General features: G+C 39.2%; 1 protein-coding gene across 3 annotated transcripts; it reads left to right on the top strand.

The window, feature by feature from the left end:
• Window positions 1-772: 772 nt before the first annotated feature.
• LOC121876524 (NKAP family protein CG6066-like) lies at window positions 773-14,390 on the top strand. Of its 3 annotated transcripts, none has more exons than XM_042381691.1 (6): window positions 773-1,093; window positions 7,348-8,361; window positions 9,012-9,159; window positions 9,290-9,546; window positions 11,952-12,037; window positions 13,879-14,390. In XM_042381691.1, the coding sequence occupies exons 2-6, from the start codon at window positions 7,353-7,355 to the stop codon at window positions 14,182-14,184; spliced, it is 1,806 nt and encodes a 601-aa protein (XP_042237625.1). In that variant the 5' UTR covers window positions 773-1,093; window positions 7,348-7,352; the 3' UTR covers window positions 14,185-14,390. The 3 variants fall into 3 exon arrangements, with proteins under 3 accessions (XP_042237625.1, XP_042237626.1, XP_042237627.1); XM_042381692.1 differs by lacking the exon at window positions 773-1,093 and adding an exon at window positions 5,942-6,047; XM_042381693.1 differs by lacking the exon at window positions 773-1,093 and adding an exon at window positions 5,942-6,030.
• Window positions 14,391-15,078: the final 688 nt, after the last annotated feature.

The raw sequence follows: 15,078 nt of genomic DNA on the forward strand, positions 1-15,078 counted from the left end.
TTCATGATTCTGAAACGATTGTCAAGGCCAATTTAATAATTTTTGAGGTTGTTAGACAATTCAGCATCATATTATTCCTAAAATAAATTTTTAACTGGTATACTGAAGCCGATAGTGTGCGTGCCACTCTCCATTACCTCCTGGGTTCGAGCCCGAAGTCAAGGATAGATAAAGAAAGAAGTTCCCTAATGCATAAACGTTTTTAACACAGCTGTATATATATTTAAGTGACAGTATAATTAAGTTAAATAAATTCTATGTTATTATAAATAGTCTAGCATAATATATAGGCCATTAAATCACGTTTTTAGTCTTATTAATAGAGAGTAAAATGCGATAAAGTTAAAGGAACTGCGCACGCCCAGAGACCAGAATATTAGTAAACAAACAATTTACCTGGTAGCGAAGTTGTCAACCTGTCACCTTTGCCAGTTAGAAATTATACACAACTACAGTACCACGTTACCTGTGTATGGGAAACAGCAGATGCAGGTATGTGCTTATTTTAATTCTAGTAACTAATCTTCTAAAGTTAATAAAGCAGCAAAGGCAAATATACGGCTGGTGTACAACCTCCTCTAATCTCAAACCCTCTTTCTCCCCCTGATTCTCCCACAGGTTTTGTGTCACTAGACGGAGTTATTACACGTAGCGGTCGAGTCGTACGTACACCTGCCCGGTAAGTGTTATGTGTGGGATGCAACCCGGACAACATCCAGCCTCCCGCCGCGCCGGGAGGGGAGGGGGAGTATTGTAGTGGCTCCTCTCCCCTACAACTCCCAACTGAGCTCCGGCCGCGCGCCTACCAGCCAATCAGCGTACAGCCAGCTACGCCGAGAGACTAGGTCTATGCAGAGGACGCAGGGGTACGATGGCCGACCTAGTCTCTACCTTCAACCTCTGGTTCAGGATCAGAGCGTTTCACACCTTACGTTTGAGCCGCTGTGATTGGTCCTCTCGTTACGCTCACCCCAAATCCTGATCCTCGTAAATTGTATAAATACGGCCCATACAAAGAGAATTGACAACTGGCCACTTACAGTACGCTACAGCAGCAAAGGCAAATATACGGCTGGTGACCGTCAGTGGTTAAGTAATTATGAGGTTTTTATAGAGTTTTGGTAAAACTGCAGTTTTGGACAATGCCCCTAGTAGTTGAGCAATGTGTTTTACGATTGTTTAGACAATTTTAAAAAACTTTTCTTCTATGATGATTCCTGTATATTTAAGTAATTTGCGAGAGATACGTTATAAAAGAAGTGTCTTAAAATTGTCTAAGCAATCGGAAAAACACATTGCTCAACTCGAGATCCATATTATCCGAAATCGCAGTTATGCCACAATTTTGTACACTGATTATGCTTTTCCTTCTATTCATTTTCTTGTGCAAATGTTTAGTTTTCTAGATATAGGCGAGTTAAGATATAGGTTAGGTCAGGTCAGGTTTTCTTAGGTTTGTTTAGGCTAGCACATGATTTCACCCATTTTAATATTTTTGTCCAACATAATTCTGTACAGTGAAAATTGGGGGTGAAATTTCAGTCATGCACCGGTCTTTCTCTCGCTGTTATTAATATGCTTTTCGTAATGTTTAGACAATTAACATAAGAACATAAGAATGGAGGAAACTGCAGCGGGCCTATTGGCCCATACTGGGCAGTCCCGTTTACACCCAACCCCTATTGCTCATATAAGCATCCAACCTATGTTTGAAGCTATTCAGCATATTCGAGTTAATGATGATATTTGGTAACTTGTTCCATTCATCCACTACTCTGTTTCCAAACCGAGTATTTTACCTGACTACGCCTAAATCTAAATCGGCCTAATTTAAAACCATTATTACGAGTTCGCGCCTGAATGGAAAGTTTGAGTACCTTTATAATGTCCCCTTTGTTTAGCCCTGACTTCCATTTATACACCTCGATCATGTCGTCCCTCACTCTACGTCTCTCGAGGGAGTGCAAATTAAGATGTTTTAACCTGTCTCTGTACTCAAGGTTTCTAATGTCCAGGATTAGTCTTGTCATTCTCCTCTGAATTCTTCCAAGGATTCATATCCATTCTATGTCGGTATTAGAACTGGCGAACTTCGTAATCCAGGGTGTGGTCCTGAAACGGGATACAGTTTTAGGATGACCTCATTAGACTTGTAACTGGCACTCCTTTGTATGAACTGACCTTTGCCAGCCTTGTTATGAGCAAAACACATTGTTTTGCATAAAAGCTTCCGGGTTCCTACTTATCATTATACCAATCTCTCTGGTCCGGTTCTCCTGTGGCATCGTTGTTCATCTGGTGTCTGGTTTCATGTTTGCATCTCCTATCACTGAGTACTTTACATTTATTAAGCGTTGAATTTCATCTGCCATTTTTCAGACCGATATTGTTTAGATCTTCCTGTAGTTTGCGAGTCCTCGTCAGATTTAATATAGCGTCTATTTTAGTGTCATCCAGCAAATTTACTTGTATTTGCTATCTATACCGATATCTATATCGTTTATGTATATAATAAATAATAATGGTCCAAGTACTGAGCCTTGGGGAACACCACTTGTGACGTTGCTCCAATGGGACTTAGTGCCGTTAATGCTCACTCGCTGTTTCCTGTCCTGTAACCACGCCCTAATCCATTTAAGGATGTCACCTTTGATGCCATGTGCTTCTACCTTTCTAATTAGTCTTTCGTGGGGACTCTGTCGAAGGCTTTGCTAAAGTCGAGATATACCACATCATAATTGTGCCCCTCGTCCACCGATTCGAAAACTGATGAAAAGAATGTTAATAGATTAGTTAGGCAAGAGCGTCCGCTTGTGAAGCCATGTTGGGAATCATTGATCAATCTGTGCTTCTCCAGGTGATTTCGAATAGAGTTTGAGATGATTGCTTCCAGTAATTTGCCTACTATTGATGTTAGACTGATTGGGCGGTAGTTAGAGGATAGTGATCTATCCCCCTTCTTGAAAATCGGTATTACATTCGCTATCCTCCAGGATTCTGGTACTACACCTGTTTTTAAGGACATGTTAAACAACTTTGCTAAGGGCATACTAAGCTCTTCCTTACATTCCTTTAATACTCTGGCAAATATCTCATCAGGACCAGGTGACTTATTAGGCTTTAGTTTGTCTATTTGCTTACTAACATCGTTACTGGTCACTACTATCTCACTTAATTTGTTTTCTTCACTATCTCTGAATAGAATCGGTGCCTCGGGTATCATGTTTAACTTTTCGGTGGTGAAAACTGTTGAAAAATATTTATTCAAATTATTGCTCATTTCTCTGTCATTATCAGTGAGCTCGCCGGTGTCTGACCGTATTGGTCCAATCTTTTCTCGTGTTTTAGTTTGATACATTTGGTAGAATACTTTGGGGTTTGTCTTAGCCTCCCTTGCTATCCTTACCTCATTATTCCTCTTTGCTTTCCTTATCTCGGTTTTAACCCTACTCGCCAATACCCTATAATAGTCCCGGAGGTGAATTTCGCCACGATTTATCGTTCTACCTATAGCCTTCCTTTGGCCAATGATGTTCCTTAAATAATTATTAATCCATTTAGGGTCATTGTTGTCTGATCTGAGTTTTTTGTATGGTATGTTCTGCCTTTGTGCATTAAGTAACCCACTATTTAAATTGTCGTGGAACTCGGCAATCTCAGATCTCGTTATCAGGTCGGTGTCATCTGACAGGTTCACGGCCAAGCGCGACACCCCCTCTCTCAGCTGCCTCTTTAAACTGTCAAAGTTCGCCCTTCTGAAATCTGGTACTTTAGTGGAATTTTCCTTACGTCTGCCCTGAAAGTCTAACTGGAATCTAATTTCTTTGTGATCGCTGTTTGCAAATTCGTTCCCTACCTCGACCCTGCTAATGAGGTTTTCTCTGTTTGACAGAACTAAATCGAGTATATTATTACCCCGTGTGGGTTCAGTTATATGTTGACTTAGAAAACAGTCCTGGATAGTCTCGAGAAAATCCTCTGATTCTGAGTTACCTGTAAGGTCAGTCCAATCTATTTGGCCAAGGTTAAAGTCGCCTACTATACAGACTTTGTTGTGTATGGAAGCCCTGCGCATTTCATCCCAGATAAGTCGCTCTTTGACTCTATCAAGATTGGGAGGTCTATATATTACTCCTGTGATTAATTTTTCTCTACCGTCGATTAATTCTATCCAAATTGTTTCTGTATTCCGCTCAGTTTTTATTTCCTTATTTATTTCACACTTCAGATTATCCCTAACATAGATTGCTACTCCGCCTCCTTTCCTGGTCTGCCTATCGGTATGGAACAGTTTGTAACCCGCAATTTGGTATTCGACTGGTAACTCACGTGTGTCTAGGTTGATCCATGTTTCAGTGAATGCAATTATATCGATTTTTTCGGTACATACCAAGGCCCTAATATCATCCATTTTGTTTCTCATACTTCTACTGTTTGCGTAGTATACATTTAAGTTAGTCGTGTTCTGAGTCCTCCCCTTACCGCGTTTAGTTTTAAACTCCCTGTCTAATTCAGTTTTGTCATCATTCCTAACACTATTTCCCTGTAATCTTTCACTTTGTTTACCCGCTCCCACTGCAGTCTCCTCCACCCCCGTGCTCATATGTTCTCCTAGCAGTTTAAAGACTTCGATATCTTTTGAACTGCCCCCTCTAGAGCCCCAGCCAGGGTTGCTACTCCATCCCTAGACAGGTGCACCCCATCCCTAGCATAAAGGTCCCTTCTGCCATAGAAGTTGTCCCAGTTGTCAATGAATGGGACTGATATTGACTTGCAATATCTGTCAAGACGGTCGTTGACACCAACCGCCCTTGACAACCATTCACTGCCAACTCTTCTTCTAGGCAGGACACCGCATATGATAGGGATCCCTCCCTTAGTCCTAATACGATCTATAGCTGCCTTGAACTTATCAAGAAGCTCCTCACTCCTACACCGGCCAATATCATTGCCGCCTTACATGACGGAGGTCAACTATTAAGCCACGCCTACCCCCGCTATATAAGACCTGACCTCGTGGTGACCTCTCTCTTTCTACCTACACCAACCAGCAGCAACACCTCCTCCTCCTCCTGCCTGGCGGTCCTCGCTCCCGCCGGCGAGCATGGCGACCCACAAGCTGTCCTCCCCTGAGCACCCTCACCAACCAGCTCTCTCTACATCACGCTTGTAACCACGCTGCCTTCCCAGCACCAAGCTGCATTGTACATCCAATACAACATGTATACAGAGAGCACATTGTGAGTTTCCTTTCTCCATCCCATCCTGAGTGTGAACCAATATCTCGTACCCCACAGGCCTATAGATTTCACTGAGAAGTTTCTTAAATGTGTTCCTAAGGGTGAAACTGAGTGGTTCTCGGCCATTTTTTTAAACACTCGGGGCAGCAAGTCCGAAGAGCAATCCCGAATATCGAGTTACTGTTTAGTAACCCGTCAAATGGATTCGTCAAACTCGAATATCAATCCCGGACATCGGGTTACTATATATTGTGCATGCCCAGCACTTGCCACAGTGTGTAACAGAGACGTGAGTCACGTGGGTACGTAACTTACACTGCCCAAGCGGCTAACGAGCCGATCAGTGACGAAGAGGATAAAAGTAAAAGAGTAATTCGTGTAAAGAAACTACGGTAAAGACAGCATTTGTATTGAAATAAGAATACAATCAAGGCACGTCAAACATAATTATAATAAACTGACATGAAAAATTAATCTCAAATGTAAGGTTTATTGTCAAAACGTGTCCGGTCATTAGTGTTTGACCCCGCGCCTGTAACCCGCGCTGAAAACCAATTAACTAACAAGTCATCACTAATATGTCAACGATAACAAAGTGGATGCCGCATATCAAAATAAGACAAACTGTTTCTATAGCTTTGCTGGTTTGCAAGTATCGACCTGCTACCGGCCGTGGTGTCCTTTAACATTAGTAAGTTTAACCCCGCGGTCCTCACTAGTTGACATAAGTGGTTGTTTACTGTATTATTATAGTGAGGTTATATGTATATCCTTCCTGTTATCTGAGACGGTGGGTCTTATTTATTGGTACGTGACTAACTTATTGTACTCCAGTCATATATATTCGGATATGTCTATTAGAGATGAGCGAGGGACTACATAAATGGCTTATGATAGTGAACTGTCTTGTTAACTTGTTTATCCCGAGACTACTGTATGGTTGTGATAATTCTTTTATCCTCTTCACCACTGTAAAATGGTTATATATTGGCCACAGCATAATGAAAATAAACTCAGAACTGATTTGAGCAAGGATCAGTCACTGAGCTTTAATAAATACAATGGCTGGTTATTTTGTCTTGTAGTGATGCTCAGTGGTTCCTTCTTGCTGAGGTCTAATGTAATTCAGTAAGGATTTGTTTGGTAAAATTGTTGGAGAAAGGCTGGACCATAAAATAATTTCGGTAATTATAGAGGACTAACCCGCTAGCGAAATTGATTCCAAACAATTATAAAAACGCCGGATTTTCATTGTTATATTATAGTGAATTCTGTTGTAGTTTGTGGAAATATTAAAAAAAAGCGATATTTTTTAAATAAATGCGACTTAACATTTGTCGTTATGAAGAAGAGACCTAACCAAACAAACCTACCTAACCTTACCTAACTTCCCCGATATATTAAAGAGAAAGAACTTAATATGATATAGTGAAATTTGAGGCATTTTCTGGACGCGAGATGATATGACCGCATCGGCGCTATGCAGCCCTGGCGGGTTAGCCCTATATATTAACCATAATTTCTCATAACCCGTGCTAGACTCTTGCTACCCTGTATAATGGGAGCAATTAGTAATGCTTGGCAGTGTTGCATGTTAACCTGGAGCCTAAAGAAATTTTCCCCAAGAAAGTAAATGCTTTTTGCTTCATGAAAATTAAAAAAAAAAAAAAAAATTGGCATAAATTTTTTTTTCAATATTTTCTTCCTTAACACTAATCTTCATTGCACTAATACACCATATTCACTGTTTACATGCCAAGTGTTTCTTTTCATTAACGGGAATACTTTAAAAATTTGACCAGGTACTGCTACCTTACACGATTTATTGGAGATAAGGTGAACTAACCTATCCTACCTATCTATGGTATGTTAGGTTGGTTCATTTTACCTTTGATAAATTATATGATTTAACAATAGGTGCTAATTGGTATCAGTGAAAGCGTTACACATCCGGCCAAAAGGCAAAGAGGCCAGAAACCTCAAAAACAAGCACAAGGTCATACAAATTATATCAAGAGAGATTCTGCCAAAAGAGACAAAACTAAAACTAAATTTTACTAATCCCAGTGATTCCCATTGAAAATTTCACCCAAAACTTTTATTGCAGGCAATATGGGTCGTTACAGCAGTAGTGACAGTGAGAGTTCAAGTTCTGAAGGACATTCACCACCACAGCATAGCAGGAAAAACTCTACTGCTAAGAGTCACAATAGTGGATCCAGAAAGAAAAGAAGTCCAGTAAACCGAGCAAGGCATAGATCCATGTCACAATCTGAAGACAGTAGCAGTCGCTCAAGATCTCCAGATAGAAATACCTCAAGAAAATTGGATATTAGAAGAAAAAGATCAAGGTCTAGAGACAGGAATCGTCGGTCAAAATCTCGCAGCAGAAAACATAGGTCAAAATCTCGCAGCAGAAACCATAGGTCAAAATCTCGCAGCAAAAACCACAGGTCAAAATCAAATGACAGAAATCATAGATCAAAATCTCATGACAGATATCGCAGGTCGAAATCTGGCGACGGGAATCACAGGTCAGAATCACGTGATAGACATTTTAGATCCGAGTCACGTGGGAAAGTGCATAATGCAAACACAAAATTGAGGAATAAAGAGAGTAGTTCTAGGTCAAGATCTAGGTCACGCTCTCGGTCTAGATCACATTCAAAGACCAGGCAAAGAATAAGAGACATATATAATCAAAAGGAAAGTGCGGCTGACAGAGAGAGACGTGATAAAAAACGTGCGAGGACTCCCAGCAAGCCAGAACAAAGTGATAAGATCCATGGTAAAAACCGTCACAACAGAGACCGCTCAAGATCGCGTGAGAAAGAACAAGTAAGAAGAGACCAGAGATCACACAAAGATCAATTTCATTCTAGAAATGGTCCAGGAAGGAGATGGTCAGAATCCCCAGATGGGCGTCAAGGTGGTAGTGGATTCCAGAGAAATCGAGAACATTCCCCACCCACACCAGATGGTAGATGGGGACACAGTAAGTTCCTTGAACAACAGAGAGAGGAAACATTTTCAAGAAATAGAGACAGAGGAAGTTATAGATTTGCAGGTGGACAAAGAGGCGGCAGTAGCTACAGAAATGGAGGAGGTTACAGAGAACGAGGTTAGTGGCAGGTTTTTTCAGGGTAGCCAAATGCTAGAGTAAAAATATGGCCTACTTTAATAAGCAAAACAATGATATTGATATGAGAAATAACTGAGAATGAACTTATAACCTCACCCACCATAGTCCCTTTCATTTTATATGCTACAGTTAGCCTAAACACGGTAAAATTATCATATGTTTTCTTTATGACACCTCACTACTCTGTGGGGTTGGCCTCAATAGAAGAGCCTCTAGGCCATCCCATCAATTCATACCTCTTTTGACCTCTGTATTCCTACCTATGTTTATTGTTCTACCCCTGTATACCCTTTTTATTATCCCCTCATCATGTATACTTCTCACATGTCCATACTCTCCCAGTCACTATGATAGTTGATGTGGTAAAATTAAACTTATATTTTGTAAGAACACATTCTTCTCGAAGTTAAATGCATACTGTATTTAAGTTCCATTTGTGCTTTTGCAAAAAATTCTTATTAAGTTTGAATATAATCTCTTAAATTCTTGATAAAATTAAATTATTTTTGTTATCACAGATATACTATATCAGCTACAACTTACACAATTAGAAAATTATTAGAAAATAAAGTGTTCACAACTGAAACAGTTAATGATGAAACATTCAACTGTTTAAAATTTTTTCCTAGGTGGTGGTGGATTTGGTCGCTATGATGATGATGATAAGGGAGACCAGAGTGAAGATTACTTTGGTTACCGTCGTGTTCAGCGACAACAGATAACTGAAGAGGGTGTGCCTGAGCTGTGGATCCCCTCGCCACTTCATCCACAGCAAGAGTATGTACTGCAGTTGTTTGCAAACATTTGTTGTATAATAGGGATACTGTATATGAAAAGACCATAAACATTCATTCAGAAAAGCACAATGCTTCCTTGTATAAAGTTAAATGAATAATTTTTTATGCAGTTCAGATGCACTAAACACAGATGAAGAGAGGAAGCAGAAGATGGCCAGCAAGGACAAAGAGGGTGACTCTCATAGCTCAGAAGATGAAAAGAAAAGGAAGAAAAGAAAGAAGAAAGAAAAGAAAAAGAGGCGTAAGAGGGAAAAAAAAAGGAAGGAGAAAAAGAAAACCTCTAAAAAGAATGTGTCAGACTCATCCTCTGAAAGTGACTCAGACTCTGACATAGATGAGGACGATCTTCAGTGGATTGAAAGAAGAAGTAAGATATGGGGCCTTGTTGAGAAGGGGAACACAAGAGCAGAATGAGTGTACTTTTCCATTTGTATTTGGCTTCCCTGTTTTATAGTTGGAAAGGGTTTGTAAGAATGAAAAAATCATACAATATGTTAAACAATTGCTGATGTAACAGGAACACCTTTTTTATTGAACTCTGTTTTAGTTAAGCATTACCCGGTATATAGGATTTATTTTTCACTTGAGACACAGTAAGGGAACTGGATTGATAACTCGGCTATTGATGTTACTTTTATGTGCGGTATACATTTTTTTTTATACACACTGCCACCATATTTTAATTTAACATTGTGTGCATGTACGTATAAATAAGTACGCTATGTGTGAATAGGTTTCTACATTAAGTTTGTATCCATGTGTGTGTGTGTGTGTGTGATTTTTTCATAATTCATAAACCTTATATTAAGGTGTTTGATTACAGGGTATACAGTGTATATATATATATTTTTTTTTTCCTCTGGCTGCTGTTGTAAATATTAAGAAGATAAAATCTGCAGTGGATTTGCTTTCTATAGACAAGGAAAGGGACCTGTCTGTTCCTTTTACAGTATGTGTCTTGAGGCTGAGCTGGCAGGAGCTAATGATGTTTTGGTCTCAGGTCAGGGTGCTGATTTTTTATTTTTTTTTTCTATGGAAAAAAAACGTTGCTTTGGCTTCTCACCCAGAAACTGATTACTATAGTTCTGAAGAGGTCTGCAAATTCAATGTGATTTTTTTCTGTGGGAACTAACCCTGATGAATCAAATATAAGTGGTGACTGGAACTTCCCTAACACCTTAGTGACATTTGAATGTCAACTTGTTTCTGATAGAATGTTGGAATCATCAGTTTCTGAGATTAAGAAATAAACCTTTAGACAAGCATTTGTGATGCATTCTGTGAAAGGTCAGCTTGTTCCTTTATTAGTTTGGCTGTAGGAAGAATATCTAAATAATGTGGCTTCCGTGGTTTTCTTCTATTTACTGTTAGACTGTGCAGGCGATTAGGATAAAAGGTTGGCCAAGTTAAGAGTATGTTTTGGTTTCTTGGGAGTCTTGTGGACACAGATGAAAGATGCTGTGGGATTCCTGACATTGGCTTTCTTTTACTCCAGGGCTGCAGTCAGGATTAAAGCCTTAAGTAGTATCATTCTGCCACCCTGAATTTTTGCAAATTTCTTGGATTATAAGCATAATTTTTTGGTTCCTTTGTGTAACCAAGGGAAGAGTGAGAGGGTAGATCAGTTCTGCAAAGTGAAAAGCATTTTTTTTATGTATAGGAAGCACTCTGATACATCAAGTTCCTGTTTGGGTCAGGGGATGGTTTCTTCAGTTTACCTTTTTTAGTCTTGGGCAAAGCCCACTACCAAGGGACCTTCTTTGACTTCTCAGTAATTTTTTAAAACTTTATGGAAAGGATAAACGCTTCAGGGGTACCAAGATACCTAAAAGAAATAGAAATGGTGAAAGAGTTGAGCTCCTGAAGGAGTAATTCAACTAGGATTCTGGTGGGGACAAAGGTTCTGTCTCTGTTTCTGCCAGCCTCGGCAATGTTGCAAGAGTTCTAAGATACAGTTTTTGAGGCATCTTTAGCTCTGAATATATAATACCAGTATTGCTATGTTTATGATGAGTCCAAATGTGATTTCATTATTGTACACAATGGACTGTGGTGTAATGGTCAGCATGCTCGCCTCACAAGCAAGCGAACCCGGGTTTGATCCCCGGGCAGGGTGAAACTATGGGCAAGTTTCTTTATGCCATTTGCCTCTTGTCTACCCAGTAGTAATTGGGAACCTGGATGTTAATCAATTTCTGGATCGTGTTCCGGGGTAATGGTCAGCCAGTGCAGTTGGCGAGTTGTCCAGTCTTCTCGAACTATTCCTTGACACTGGGTCATGCAGCTCATTAACTCAGGGTGTGGTTGTTGTGTCGGTGACAGCTTCTACATCTTAAACAAATTCACGCCTAGGTGGCCCTTGGGCCGGCCATCCTAGTTACACGAGGCAACCATTATTTTATTTACAATGGACTGTATATTTGTAATTTCTAAACACATCTTACAAATGTGCATTGACAGCAGTTTTTGGTTGAGACTATTTTTCAAAGGGTATTGTTAAGCTGTCTTGGATTTTCTTTTTCTTAAAAAAAAAGTTCCTCATTCTTTGGAGGTGCACAGATTGCTTGAGACAATCTTTTTAGTTTTTAAATGAAATAGAAATTAAGTGAGACAGCCTTTTTAATTTCAGTATTTTTGGAATATGTTACTCAGCTTTGGGTGTAATTATGTAAGTTTTTCAATTATTAGAATATCTTGTTACAAATTTATAATATGATTTCACGTAAAAATGATGAGGTAATTCTAACCTAATGAATGTTATTTTCTCTTCAGAGGACAGTGATGGAGAGATGGTGGAAGAAGTTGTAGGTCCCCTCCCCAAGCCCCAAGTCACTCTTTCAAAGAAGGACTATGGCAAGGTGAGATCCTTTTCCTTTGTGTTTTGCATTCATTACTTGTAGGCCTTGGCATATGCACGACAATGACGATGCTGTTACAAATACGTATCAAATGAGCACAGTTATATTCATTATAATTCACCATACCCATATGTATCCCTCTACTGCACTTCATGTCACTGTCATTGTTAATTATTACTTTTCCAAGCTAGGCCCATATATTAAGACATGCTTTTGTGTGGTATATGCGACTGTATTGCGAGTAGCAATTTCACCAATGTCTCATAATTTAAAAAAATCTTTCACTTTTTCATTATAAATATTTCAATACACATCACCTTATTACTTTATAAGTGAATATCGAGGTTGTAAGAGATAAATATCTTCAGATAGTGGAGCAAATGTAACATTGGCCATTTTTAAATCATGCCTGGGACCGACACCCTCACTGCTTACTGAGGCAGAAGCATTACTGGCATTTGTTATCTGTTATCATGTGAGCCACCGCACATAGACAGGCTGCCACCTTGCCTCAAAACTTGGTTCTGTGCAAGAGAGTGGCGAGACAAAAGAGGCTTTAAAATTTGAAGTAATTCGACCAGAAACTTTTAGATAAAAAAACAAAAAACACAATACTGGCATCTGATCGCAGGGCAAAAGTTTCATTTCCATTAAATCAAAATCCCACCTATGAGGGTATGATCCTGAGTATGTTACTATGATGTTCAGTTACCAAATGTAGTAGGACCAGTGTGCCACAGATCCACACATACCAACCCTCCCAGGACGTCATGAATTGCATGTGGCATTTCAGAAGTCATCGGACCCATCCTGGCAGATACATTTTTGAGATACTTTACATCTCACACAATAAGAATGCATCACCAGTAGCCTACTCACCACAGCAATGACCGTTGAAGAGTTGCATGTTATTTACTAACAGTCTGTTTAAATATTGAATTTCATTGTACTGTATGATATATATATATATATATATAGCTTCTCAAGTGACTTGGGTCATGGATTTAGTAAGCCAATCGTCCAAAATTAATTCAGCAGCCAGTGTATGGTTATTTCTATCAATAAAACTATTATTCGTCAGATTATTCTATGAATATGAATACTTTGCCCGAGGATTCAAATAGGAATGCAAATATTGTACGTGGATTTCTAATAGTTAATACTGTATATACGAATACCCTGAAATTCTGTATTCAGTTGCATTTGAATACGAATACAGTACTGTACTCCATTCCTGTACATTATCAGATGGTTGAAACTATAATTAAGGAAAGGAACCTGGATGTCCTGGTTATGTGCAGAACAAAGCTTTATGGCTTAAGGTATGGTAGGAGGTAGGAGGGGGGACAAAGAATGTGGTAAAAAATGCACTACAAGTGGAGATGAATGACAACAACATGGCTTAAAATGATTTTTGAGAAAAGAAGTTCTGCTGATAGGGAATGTTAGGTTATATGAAGTGGCAAGAGTGAACTAGATGGATATTCAGGCTTTATTGTTGAATAACATAGAACACATGAATGGAATGTGTGTGAGTTGTTAACAACTGTCCTGCATTACAATGGAAAAAGTAAAAAACAGTTTATAGTACAGTATGTTTGCTTAAGCTCCTTTCCCTTACCCTAATTTCATCATTAAATGTACAGAATCCCTGATATTTACCATAATGTTTTCTTTAAAAACATTTGGGAATTACAGTATTTAGAGATTTTTTTTAATTCAAATTGAAGTGAAAATGTTTTCAGAGATGTAGACATTATTTTTATTTTATTTTATTTTTTATACTGTACAGTACTGTTATATTTTTCTTTGTCATTATTTAATATTTGTGTTTCATACAGGCTCTGCTACCCGGTGAGGGTGCAGCTATGGCAGCTTATGTAGCTGAAGGTAAACGAATTCCCCGGCGTGGTGAGATTGGACTAACATCTGATGAAATAGAAAGGTTTGAGGATGTCGGATATGTTATGAGTGGAAGCCGTCACCGGCGCATGGAGGCTGTACGTCTGCGTAAGGAGAACCAGATTTATTCTGCAGATGAAAAGCGAGCTTTGGCTATGTTCAGCAAGGAGGAAAGACAGAAGAGAGAAAACAAGATTCTCACCCAATTCAGAGACATTGTTCGTAGCAAACTGAATAAGAAGTAGATAAGTTTATATTCCAATGTCATGAAAAAAGTTCATAATAAGGGACTTTCTATAAACTTTTTCTTTTGCTCATCCAGTTGGGATAGTACGTATAAAAGGTACAGAGTATTTACCTGAACCCAGTTTTTATGAACCAGAAATTCTCATGTAAAGATATATTTTCTTTTAATTAATGCAATGTCTGAAATAAAAGGAAATGGTAAAGAGAAGCATTTTGTGTTAAATCTTCAAATAAGTTTTAATAGTACCTGGTAGCTCAAAGGGCAAAAACAGGGCCACCAAACAGTACTTTATATGTAGGCATCTGAAACATTGGTGAATAGGAGCATGTCAAGCTATTTTTTTAAATGAATTGAACTTGACACCTGGGGTGAATCAGTGAAGCCGAATAATATGAAGAATGACCTTTCAACCTCCTGTTGTTTTTAGTATATGAAATAGCTTTAACAAAAAGAGACTTAGTCCTGATCTTTGTTTTTTATTTTGAAACAGTTTCATTTAGTCAGAAAAACACCTAAATGGTGGGGATGCAAAACTACCTGCTCTACACACAGTTGTGTAAAAGTGAGCAAGCCACCAGCAGTACTGGTGTTTCATGACCCCACCTAGGGTACACACACATTTGTTGATCTTTGGATCTACTTGTCACACCCCCTCAACCGTGTGTGTCTGCCACACTGAGATGAGGTGGGGTGAACAGATTCCTTATGAAACACCAGTAATGCTGGTGGCCTGCTCACCTTTACACCTCCGTGTGCATAGCAGGTAGTTTCGCGCCCTACCTGGGATACATCACTGACCCGGGGTACATGCATATTTGTCGATCTGTGAATCAATAACAACACTATTGACAAAGCTGAGCCAAGTGAGAGCCTGAGCACTCTCTGGTGCACC

This window comes from Homarus americanus, unplaced genomic scaffold (assembly GCF_018991925.1).
Source record: "Homarus americanus isolate GMGI-L3 unplaced genomic scaffold, GMGI_Hamer_2.0 scaffold28, whole genome shotgun sequence".
Taxonomy (NCBI): Eukaryota; Metazoa; Arthropoda; class Malacostraca; order Decapoda; family Nephropidae; genus Homarus; species Homarus americanus.